Below are 12,265 nucleotides of genomic sequence, written 5' to 3' on the forward strand. Positions count from 1 at the left end.
TAACTCTGAGGGAGAACATCTTAGTACATGAACTTGTTCAGTTGCTGTGACCTAACTTGTAAAGAATGAAAAATTATAGCGTTTGAAATGTCTCATAGCAGAAAAGATCATTTCATTAAGGAAACCACAGTAAAATTCTATTTCTTAGAACTGTATTTAAGGATCTGGAGACATTGGCAAATTACCAGAATAGTATTGTCAATTTTTATAAAAGGTCTCTGACACTGATGATTATGGTGTAATAGTTACATAATGCCTTACAGATTATATATGTCACATCAGTTATAGACAGTTCTGCAGATGATAATCTATTAAAGCAGTTCAAAGAGAGTCCCACAGGAACCTCTTTTGAAATCGCTGATTTCAACTTACTAAAGATATGGGTATGCACTGTAAGTGGAAACATTTCTACTATTCATATGCAGATGAATTTCATTCTAGCTCGGAAACATTTGGAAAATTGACATAGCACGTGACTTCAAGCTATTAAATGTTAGTGATACCATCTTAGAAAAACAATGACTTTCAACATGTGACAGTCTGTCTCAAGTCAAAAAATGGACAGTGATGTGTAAGACAATCAAATTATATAACAGAAATTTCTGTTACTACTGTGGAATAGGCTGTTTCTTTCCCAGTCAGTGGATGTTTCTGAGATTATAACATTTCAATATTAATTTAAAGGGGGAGCGCTTTCTCCACGGCACTTGGGCAGGGTGCCTGTCTACACCTAAGACTGAGGGTCTTTGGAAACATGCTGAAACTCCTGTTGTCAAGAGTGCTGGAATCACATGGACTGCAAGTAGTTTATGAAGTCTTTTTTTTTCCCTGAAATTATGTCCCACATTCTTTTTTTTTTTTAAAGATTTTATTTATTTGACAGAGAGATAGAGCACAAGTAGGGGGAGCAGCAGAGGGAGAGGAAGAAGCAGGCTCCCCGCAGAGCAGGGAGCCTGATGTGGGGCTCGATCCCAGGACCCTGAGATCATGACCTGAGCCGAAGGCAGACGCTTAACGACTGAGCCACCCAGGTGCCCCAAGTAGTTTATGAAGTCTAATTACTTCATTGCAGTGATCAGGTAGTTTGCTTTCCACTCAGATACCACTCATCAATTTTGGTGTTCTTGGGTTTAGTAAGTGTGCTTATTTGAAGCTGGGTGTATGGTTTATTAGAGTGAACATATTTTGTAATGGAAATGGAAGAACACAGAAATGACTTTCTTGGTCAATGACAACAATTAGGCTTACTCCAGATTGAACTTGGCTAGCAGGTACACAAATTCATAGGATCGAGAAGGCTTCTTAAAAGCTATTTCCCCTTGGAAATGATCTTTCAATATTACCAATTCATGAAGTTTTGGCCTGCTTATTGATAGAATATATCCTTAAATTTACATGTTCTTCAAAAAGTTATACTGGGCGCCTGGGTGGCTCAGGTGTTAAGTGTCTGCCTTCGGCTCAGTTCGCGCTCTCAGGATCCTGAGATCGAGTCCCACATAGGGCTCCCTGCTCAGTGGGGAGTCTACTTCTCCCTCTACCCTTCCCTCTCTCTCTCTCTCTCTCTCTCACAGATAAATAACCTCTTTAAAAAAAAAAAAGTTATATTCAATGGGGCGCCTGGGTGGCTCAGTCGTTAAGCGTCTGCCTTTGCCTCAGGTCATGATAACAGGGTCCTGGGATCGAGCCCCACATCGGGCTCCCTGCTCCACGGGAAGCCTGCTTCTCCCTCTCACACTCCCCCCGCTTGTGTTCCCTCTCTTGCTGTGTTTCTGTCAAATAAATAAAATCTTAAGTTATACTCAAAATAAGTATGTCAGAATCATCAGAGATGCTGATTAAAAATGCAGATTACTGTACCCCATGCCAGACCCACTGATTCAGGATCTCTGGGTGTGGGGACTCAGGAATGTGCATTTTGTTTTATTTTTTCAAAGATTTTATTTGACAGAGGCAGCAAGAGAGGGAACACAAGCAGGGGGAGTGGGAGAGGGAGAAGGAGGCTTCCCGCCAAGCAGGGAGCCCGATGCGGGGCTCGATCCCAGGAGCCTGGGATCATGACCTGAGCCGAAGGCAGACGCGTAAGGACTGAGCCACCCAGGCGCCCCAAGAATGTGCACTTTAAATAGGTTCTTCAGGTGCTTGTGCCTGTGTTTGAGAGTCAATAATGGTACCTGTGAAAGTGACCCACCCAAGAACTCCTTCGAGAAGGAATTTGTCTAATATAAATGCTTAAACTCACACTGGTAACTGTTACTAGAGGCTCTTGCTTTCATAGTCCTGAAATGATATAAGCAGAAACTTATAAATGCTGAACTGAGTATACACTAGTTAAACTTATTAGAGAAAGGTATTCTTTTTATTTTAAAAAATACTGCATGTAATCTCACAACTTTTTTCCCTTTTAAAAGACTTAAAAGTATCCAGAGAGTTGCACTAATACAACAAAGGCCACTTTTCCTTCAACAAATTACACATCTTAGCTTCCTTCACTTATTACCATTATAGCTAATTAATAAAATAAACTTACTTGTATTTGGGAAAGAAGAAATAAATACACTATAGTTGAATTAGGTTCAAGAATCAAACTCAATTTGTTTCCAAGACTTGGAAGAACTTCTTTTGTATTGTTCCAGTTCCTAAAACAAAAATATGTGTTACTTAAGAAAAAAACTTAAAAATTAAACTAGGCACCTTAAAACTGCCTTAGCACTTTTTAGGTATGACAGTACATCCTTTATGGTATTACCATCCTCAAAATTTCTTGACAATTACTCTGTAAATTCTTATAATTAGGATTTATTTTCTAGAAATGTAGAGTCTTCAGAGTTTCTGTGTAGCCTAAATAACACTTAGAAATGCACTTAAAGATGAAATTATATAATACTTATACGTACAAATTCTTTTAACTCTTAAAATACATTGCCATACTTTATTTAAAAGTGGTATCTTTGTTTCCTGTTCAACTCTTGCCAAAACTGGGTTGAAGTTGTCAAACTATCAATACTTAAAATGTATATATTCTTTTGACCCAGTGATTGTGCCTTTCAAAATGTGTCTCATAGAATAAGAGAGAAGAGCGCAAGGATATAAATAGAAGGATATTCACTGTGTATCCTGGGGCAGGACTGGAAACAACTTGGCTGTCTCTCAGTAAGGACGTTATTAACATCAGCGCTCGTTCACAAGGGCTTCATGGGCAGCCAGCAAAAATAGTGGTATATGTGCCACAAGAAGAAAAAGGTTGGAGTGAGGACGGGATGCCTCCACTTTGTTTTATAGACTTCTATATCTTTTGAGGGTTGTTTTTCATAATGAGTATATGTTACTTTTACAATTCATAAAATTCTAATATGGGTGGAAACCCTGCACGAGATGATTCATATGCAAAGGCATTATCAAAGGGGATTACCTCCTGGCTTCTTACATGTTGTTCAGTGTCTCAATAACTGTACAAAGTATATTATTTCAGATGAGCAGAAAGTGGTTTACTCTGCAAGATAAGGCAATCACTGTTCTTTGGCTAACATAACTGAAGTTCATAGTTGCCATGAAAAGAAAATTCCATTCTCATTTTCAGAAAAATTGTGGATTGTCTCTTTTATACCTATACTCAAGTTACTTAAGTTTAAATGTTCAAAGTTTTAAAACTGAAGACAGACTTTGGAAGAGTTTTTATATAATAACTCCAAAGTAGTCTTTGCAGATTGGTTTATTTTCTTAAAATGAAGTTAACTGAGTTCACCAGTCATCTACCATATAGGGTTTCAAAGACTATTAAGTCATAAGGAATAAACAGTAGTTATCTTGCTTTTAATTGGAAGAACTGTATTATTTTTACCGATGATAAGGGTGAGGACATTGCTTTGAGAGTCTTTGCTAAAGATATTTATCTCCCTTCTGCAGAGAGCAAACTGAGAGAAGAACAGGGCTGGTCACACAGGCCATGTCACAAAGAATGAGTGATGAGTGATGTGATACCGAACTCACCACGACCACTAAACCTTCAATACTCCTGTCATGGGAAGTCAAAATAATATGATTTAATTCTCTAAAGGAAGAGCAAGTAAGAGGAATTTTTTTTCTTTTTTTAAACATTTATTTGACAGAGAGAGCACAAGCAGAGGGAGAAGCAGGCTCCCCGCGGAGCAAGGATCCTGATGCAGGACTCAATCCCAGGACCCTGGGATCACGACCCGAGCCAAAGGCAGATGCTTAACCGACTGAGCCAAACCAGGCATCCCAAGAGGATTTTCTTTACACTGTAATTCTTCATGGTTGCTTTAGAGAGCCATTTTAAAAGTGAATGCAAAACTAAGAAAGGTTTCCACCTTGCCTCTTAAGAACTTCTAAAGTTTTCAATCGTAAGTGGACCACAGTCTTAAAACACTTGAAAGAGCATCTTCGATAAAGGACGGTAAGAACATTTTTCCCTAAGCATGTAAATCAGTGTGTGTTATGTGTTTAAATTATAGGTTCAGGGATTATAGACAAGTTGATTTCTGAAAACAAATTCAAAATAGGTATGTGTGGCTGGCCAAGAAGAGCTTAAAAATATTGTTTACTCAAACCTTTTCCTTGTTTTTTTTTTTTCTTTCTTTCTTTGGCAATAAAAATATAGAAAAGAGGTAGAAGGGTTCACTAAGTGCTTTCTATATGTATGTCCCCTTAAAATCAGGAATGCTTTAAACCTAGAGGGCTTTTTAAATTTTGGGAGCAACCTAAGTGTCCACTGATAGATGAAGGGATAAAAAAAAGATGTGGTATACACACACAATGGAATATTACTCAGCCATAAAAAAGAATGAGATCTTGCCATTTGCAACAACATGAATGAATTTATAGGGTGTTAAGTGAAATAAGTCAGAGACAGTTACCATATGATTTCACTCATATGTGTAATTTAAGAAACAAATGAGGAAAGGAAAAAAGAAAAAAACCAGATTCAACTTTAGAGGAAAACAGAGAGTTATCAGAGGGGAGGTGGGTGGGAGGATGGGTAAAACGGGTGATGGGGATTAAGAGTACACTTATGATGAGCACTGAGTAATGTGGAGAATTGGTGAATTGCTATATTGTACACCTGAAACTAATACAACACTGTATGTGAACTACACTGGAATTTTTTTAAAAAGAGAATCATTAAAAAAAAAAACTAGAGGGCTTTTAAAAGTTAGCAAAAACTGAGGCAGTATTTTTTTTCATTTAAATTCAATTAATTAACATATAATGTATTATTTGTTTCAAGGGTACAGGTCTGTGATTCATCAGTCTTATGTAATACCCAGTGCTCATTATAACACATACCTTCCCCAGTGTCCATCATCCAGTACCCCATCCCTCCACCCCTCTCCCCTCCAGCAAACCTCAGTTTGTTTCCTATGATTAAGAGTCTCTTATGGTTTGTCGCCCTCTCTGGTTTCATCTTGTTTCATTTTTTTCCTCTCTCCCCCTATGATCCCCTGCCTTGTTTCTTAAATTCCACATATCAGTGAGATCATATGATAATTGTCTTTCTCTGATTGACAGATTTCACTTAGCATAACACCCTCCAGTTCCATCCATGTCGTTGCAAATGGCAAGATTTCAATTTTTTGATGGCTGCATAATATTCCATTGTATATATATACCACATCTTCTTTATCCATTCATCTGTTGATGGACATCTAGACTCTTTCCATAGTTTGGCTATTGTGACATTGCTGCTATAAACATTGGGGTGCACATGCCCCTTTGGATCACTACATTTGTATCTTTGGGGTAAATACCCAGTAGAGCAATTGCTGGGTCGTAGGATAGCTCTATTTTCAACTTTTTGAGGAACCTCATACTGTTTTCCAGAGTGGCTGCACCAGCTTGCATTCCCACCAACAGTGTAGAAGGGTTCCCCTTTCTCCTCATCTGCACCAACATCTGTCATTTCCTGACTTGTTAATTTTAGCCATTCTAACTGGTGTGATGTGGTAACTCATTGAGGTTTTGCTTTGTAGTTCCCTGATGTCGAGCGATGTTGAGCACTTTTTCATGTGTCTGTTGGCCATTTGGATGTCTTCTTTGCAGAAATGTTTTTCATGTCTTCTGCCCATTTCTTGAATTGTTCTTTGGGTGTTGAGTTTGATAAATTCTTTATAGATTTTGGATACTAGCCCTTTATCTGATATGTCATTTGCAAGTATCTTCTCCCATTCTGTTGGTTGTCTTTTGGTTTTGTTGACTGTTTCCTTTGCTGTGCAAAAGCTTTTTATCTTGATGAAGTCCCAATAGTTCATTTTGCCCTTGCTTCCCTTGCCTTTGGCGATGTGTCTAGGAAGAAGTTGATGGGGCCGAGGTGGAAGAGGTTGCTGCCTCTGTTCTCCTCTAGGATTCTGATGGATCCCTGTCTCACATTTAGGTCTTTCACTCATTTTAAGTCTATTTTTGTATATGGTGTAAGGAAATGGTCCAGTTTCATTCTTCTACATGTGGCTGTCCAATTTTCCCAACACCATTTGTGGAAGAGACTTTTTTTTCCATTGGATATTCTTTCCTGCTTTGTCAAAGATTAGTTGACCATAGAATTGAGGGTCCATTTCTGGGCTCTCTATTCTGTTCCATTGATCTCTGCGTCTGTTTGTTGTGCCAGTACCACACTGTCTTGATGATTACAGCTTTGTAGTAGAGCTTGAAGTCCGGAATTGTGATGCCACCAGCTTTGCTTTTCTTTTTCAACATTCCTCTGGCTATTCGGGGCCTTTTCTGGTTCCATACAAATTTTAGGATTTCAGTTCTGTGGAAAAAAAGTTTATGGTATTTTTTTTGATAGGGACTTCACTGAATGTGTAGATTGCTCTAAGTAGCATAGACGTTTTCACAGTATTTGTTCTTCCAATTCATGAGCATGGAACGTTTTCCATTTCTTTGTGTCTTCCTCAATTTCTTTCATGAGTGTTCTGTAGTTTCCTGAGTACAGATCCTTTGCCTCTTTGGGATCAACTCCTTAATTTCTCTTTCTTCTGTCTCATTGCTGGTGTATAGACCCAACTGATTTCTGTGCATTGATTTTATATCCTGCCACTTCGCTGAATTCCTGTATGAGTTCTAGCAATTTTGGGGTGGAGTCTTTCGGGTTTTCCACATGGAGTATAAAGAGTAGAGCAGAATCAATGAAATAGAAACCAAAAGAACGGTAGAATAGATCAACGAAACTAAGAGCTAGTTTTTTGAAAGAACTAATAAGATTGAAAAAACCCTGGCCAGACTTATCAAAAAGAATAAAGGACCCAAATAAAATCATGAATGAAAGAGATCACAACCAACACCAAAGAAATACAAACAATTATAAGAACATATTATGAGCAACTATATGCCAACAAACTAGGCAATCTGGAAAAAATGGATGAATTCCTATAGACAAAAACTACCAAAACTGAACCAGGAAGAAACAGAAAAATTGAAGAAGTAATCAAAATTCTCCCAGCAAACAAGAGTCCAGGGCCATGTGGCTTCCCAGGGGAATTATTCTACCAAACATTTAAAGAAGAATTCATACCTATTCTTCTGAAGCTGTTTCGAAAAATCGAAATGTAAGGAAAACTTCCAAACTCTTTCTATGAGGCCAGCATTACCTTGATCCCAAACCAAAGACCCCACTAAAAAGAAGAATTACAGACTAATATCCCTGATGAACATGGATGGAAAAATTCTCACCAAGATACTAGCCAGTAGGATCCAACAGTACATTAAAAGGGTTATTCACCACGTCCAAGTGGGATTTATTCCTGGGCTGCAAGGGTGGTTCAACATCTGCAAATCAATGTGATACACTACATAAGTAAAAGAAAGGACAAGAACCGTATGATCCTCTCAATAGACGCAGAAAAAGCATTTGACAAAGTACAGCATCCTTTCTGGATTAAAACTCTTCACGGTGTAGGGATAGAGGATACATACCTCAACATCATAAAAGCCATCTACGAAAAGCCCACAGCGAATATCCTTCTCAATGGGAAAAAAGTGAGAGCTTTTCCCATAAGGTCAGGAATATGTCAGGGATGTCCAGTCTCACCACTGCTGTTCAACATAGTCCTAGAAGTCCTAGCCTCAGCCATCAGACAACAAAAAGAAATAAAAGGCATCCGAATTGGCAAAGAAGTAGTCAACCTCACACATTCTGCAGATAACCAGGATACTCTATGAGGAAGTATTTTCTGGTGTCCATGTGAAGTCTGGCAAAAGAAAGAACTGAGTGGAGAAAAGAGAGCTAATAAAGCAAAGACAGTCTTCAGGAAAGGTGAAAGGGGCCTTAAGACTGATCCTTAAACATGTGAGGACTAATTTCAGTCCCCTGTGAGGATCTACATGCAGCTGTGGAGACGGGGAGCAAGGAATCTGGAAAACTATCATAAATGACACATTTTACTACCTAGGACTTAAAATAGGTATTACAGAATTTTGGGGGGCTTGGTGCCTCCATGGCACCAAAAGAATTACTGAATAGAAATGTGGTTCAAATGCAGTTCTTCTGGGGCCCAGGGATGGACACGTCCTTCTTGCCTAGTGATTCTGTATGACCTGAGCCTTTTCAATGGCTCCAGAGTTGGAGGAACTGAATGGAACTCACGAGTGAGCCTCTTCACCTTAGAAGTGACATGCTCTAATTTCACTGCCAAAGCTTAAAAGCCCCAAACTTTTTGTTTTTTTTTCCCTGATGATTATTTAAGCCACTAATAATGGGGCTTGAAGATGGGGAGGGAATCAAGAGGGGGGATCACAGGTAGTCTCAGATGGACTCAGGGCCAGCCCTCCACTCATAATGCAACTGTATTATATTTTAATGAAACAGGACGTCATCTGTCCTCCCAAGAAGCACCAGAATCAGAAGTATCTGGGTTAAAGGTATGCAGACAAATGGCACACAGTATGGGCTTCTCTAAGCATTTACAGATTGTTTTTAAGTAAGGACACACTTTTATGTAATTATGGAAATGTGTTATGTGGCAATAATGATATTAAAAGATCAAAAAGAGGGGCACCTGGGTGGCTCAGTTGGTTAAGAGGCTGCCTTCAGCTCAAGTCATGATCCCAGGACCCCAGCCCCGTGTCGGGCTCCCTGCTCAGTGGGGAGTCTGTTTCTCCCTCTTCCTCTACCCCTGCTCACTCACTCAGTCTCTCAAATAAATAAACAAATAAATAATCTAAAAAAAACAGGTAATGTGAAGAGCTATAGACAACTGGCTAGATTTTCATGTAATGCAGATGAATTCTTTCATAGGCTGTGTTAATAGTTAATAGTGAAGAATGGGAGGTATTGTGGGGTTGCTTTCCAGTTCCACTCCAAATTCCTACAGTTTTAGGTCAGTAATGGAAGATGGATTTGAATGTGAAAAGTCACGATGCTGAAAAATATCCCAGCCCCTTCATAATACCTGTGTATATAAGTGTAATAAAAGGGGTCACTATGCAATATAAAGATACTCTTATCAAACAATGGCAGTTAGTCATTGACTCCTTGGTAAATATTAATTCAGGGATGGCTTCCAACTAATCTTTAGCTAAGCTGCACACATAGTAAAGGTTATGTGAGGCCATCTATTTCTACAACATGCCTCTCACTTTGCTACAGCAACAAAACCCTCTAAATATTCATGACATAGTTTTCAAAAGTCTTCTGGACTATGTTTAAATAGGATGTTTTGTTTTCTTATTCTAGGGCCCCTGAAGGTGAAAGGCTAGTGCTGAGAAAAATACCCTAGTCCCTACTCCCGTGGATGGCTGTGTTCGGCTTACCCTCGCTACAGCGTGACGGCCCACGTGACAGCTCTACAGACCCCACCCAAGAGGCTGTCGGGGCACTCAATTTACAGTGCTTGCTGTAAATTTGGGTTCTGCACAATGTCTCGTTTTAGAGATCCGGGAAAATTTTAAGTATCGGGTCATGATGAATTTGCCAACTTTTGCATTCTTACATCAGACTTTTCTATCGCAAATGGCGCTAGCTGGGCATATGTGGAACACAGTCTCCATTTTCAACCATTTTCCTGAGAGATCCTGTGTTTGCACGCTTTCAGACTGGTAGTCCTGAATTTTTCTGGTACAAGAAGAGTTTAAGTATGTCTGAATATTCTAACAAAAACCAAAAACATTTAAATAATCCCACAGACAAAAGAATATTGTGAAATGGTCTCCCCAGCAGCAAGGTAAGAATCACTACCCATCTTCAACATAAAGTTAACTGGAAAACCCAAAGAGGATATGTGAACATTATGTCATCTCTGGGTGGTGGAATGATTTAAATTCCTTCTTCATGCACATCAGAATTTTTTTTTATATAGTAAAGATGTATTATTTCAGTTTTTTTTTTTTTTAAGATTTTATTTTTAATAATCTCTACACCCCGCATGGGGCTCTAACTCATGACCCCAAACATCAAGAGTTGCACATTCTACCAACCGAGCCAGCCAGGCGCCCCTTCAATAATTCTGAAAGTAAAAAAAAAAATTAAATACATTGAGAAAAATCTATGGAATCTCTACAGGTATTTTGTGATAAAATTCAAGATGAGATAAAATAAATGTTGAGGATACTACCTGATCCTTCTGAATTCTCATTTCGTCAACTTCACTTTCAGCATACTGAGGGTCTCTTGCAGGGTCCTTGATATCTTTTAGCATGTTGATACTCTGAAATTATAGTTCTTCAAGTCATTTCATGCCCATACCCCCAAACTGTCAACAACTATCATCTGCCTCAGCCAGACTGACTATGGTCTTTTGAGGTTTTATCATCACTGCTGAGGCCCTTTTCAGATTCCACCAGGCCCTCTCCCTCCCTCTCTGTCCAGCTGCTGTCTCCCACTTCGCCAGCAGCCTGGGAGCTGAATTTGGGGAGCTGAATTTGAAGAGCTGTGTCTTGCTCAACTTTTAAAACCCACAGTGCCTTGTGTACAATAGATTTTTGGCACACAATTTTTGAGCATGCGAGAGGAGAAAACAAAGTAATCATAATAGGCTCGTTGGAACATTTCCTAATAACTGGTGAATAATGCAAAAAATTCTTGCTTTAAAAGAATTAGAAATCTTTACCTTTGGTGGAAAGACCCTTTCATACACCTTTTTCCACAACTCCATTGGTGAATGGGCATGAAGCTTTCCAATGTCATTATCAGGAACAGGAGGAGATCCTAAAATTGGAAATTGTACATCAAATGACTGCACTGATTAAAACTTGACAAACTGTCTCAATAAAATAGATGACTCTTAGAAAAATACAAATCCTAGATCATTCATTTCCCTTCTCCCTAATATAGCCACTCTTAAAATTTACCCCAACCCAGTGTAGCAAGGCCACAGATTCTAGCACCAGAGGAAGAGGAGACAGAGTAATGAGTCAATTGTGATACTCTTTCCCCATACTTACACTGCCACCCGGTGAAAATAGCAGGCTTGATATTCTCATGTGTTTATGATTTTATAAGGAAACACTCTCATGTGCTACTCACTAGAGTGCAAATTGGGACAACTAATTCAGAGGGTAATTTGGCACTAACTGCCATGCAAATATGGAAAAAGGTTATATGCTATTACCCAGAAACCCCAGTTTTTGGTATTTAATCTAGAAACACCTGCACACAGGTATTAATGATTTCATACTGCAGCATCATTTCATTTGTATTAGTGAAAAACTGGCCAGAACTAAACTGTCCATCAGTAAGGTATAGTGAACTAAATTACTATGCACAGCCATGCTCTGTAACCCTACAGCAGTCAAAATACCAAACAGACCTAGCTGCAGCATTAATACGGAAAAACCGCTAGGACGTATTGAGTAGAAAGGGAAACTTTCAAAACAATAGCTATAGAATGATAAAATTATGTTCAAACAAGTAGTTTTTTCTATATCGCATTCACATGTATAGAAAATAGTCTGGAAGTCTTATATGCCCTATTTTAACACTTTATAATGAGAATGTCTATGTACTGATTGTGTACTTTAATTTGAAAATTAATTTGAAAAAATGCTGCCACGTCCTGGCAATTGTCTATAATCTGAGATTTCTCATTCTTTCTATTCTAGCATTTACAATGTTGATCTTTCAGGACCTCCTTATCACTCTGGTGGGAAAGACAGTGATGCAATCCACCAATCTTACTCAGCTCTCCCAAGTTTTTTACTTGTCCTCGTTTGTGTGTATTAAGTTCCATACAATTTTATCATCTTTGTAGGTAAATGTATCCACCATCAAGATACTGCATACTACAGTCAAGATACCGCACAGTGCCGTTGTCTCAAG

General features: G+C 38.7%; 2 protein-coding genes across 9 annotated transcripts in view; one reads left to right on the forward strand and one right to left on the reverse strand.

Moving 5' to 3' along the window:
• The window catches only part of ABCG5 (ATP binding cassette subfamily G member 5), a 49,519-nt gene extending 39,099 nt beyond the window's left edge, over positions 1-10,420 (forward strand). The window contains 3 exon segments of the mRNA XM_064573533.1: positions 685-802; positions 3,063-4,063; positions 9,686-10,420. The gene's annotated coding sequence lies outside the window, so the exon portion shown is untranslated.
• DYNC2LI1 (dynein cytoplasmic 2 light intermediate chain 1) overlaps positions 1-12,265 on the reverse strand; it is a 43,603-nt gene that overhangs the window by 1,353 nt on the left and 29,985 nt on the right. For 5 of the 8 annotated variants that reach the window (XM_045885086.3, XM_064572551.1, XM_064572546.1 and 2 more), the window contains 3 exons: positions 11,058-11,155; positions 10,563-10,655; positions 2,528-2,636 (listed from right to left, as the gene is read on the reverse strand). In XM_045885086.3, coding sequence (XP_045741042.1) covers positions 2,574-2,636; positions 10,563-10,655; positions 11,058-11,155 — 254 coding nt within the window. In that variant the 3' untranslated portion in view covers positions 2,528-2,573. Of the gene's footprint in view, positions 1-1,804; positions 2,637-7,683; positions 7,780-10,326; positions 10,455-10,562; positions 10,656-11,057; positions 11,156-12,265 lie in introns of those variants that run through there. The other 3 variants (XM_064572547.1, XM_064572549.1, XM_064572548.1) reach the window with 3 other exon arrangements.

This window comes from Mirounga angustirostris, unplaced genomic scaffold (genome assembly GCF_029215605.1).
Source record: "Mirounga angustirostris isolate CCGP_5_RB_7025 unplaced genomic scaffold, mMirAng1.0.hap1 SCAF_10, whole genome shotgun sequence".
NCBI lineage: Eukaryota > Metazoa > Chordata > Mammalia > Carnivora > Phocidae > Mirounga > Mirounga angustirostris.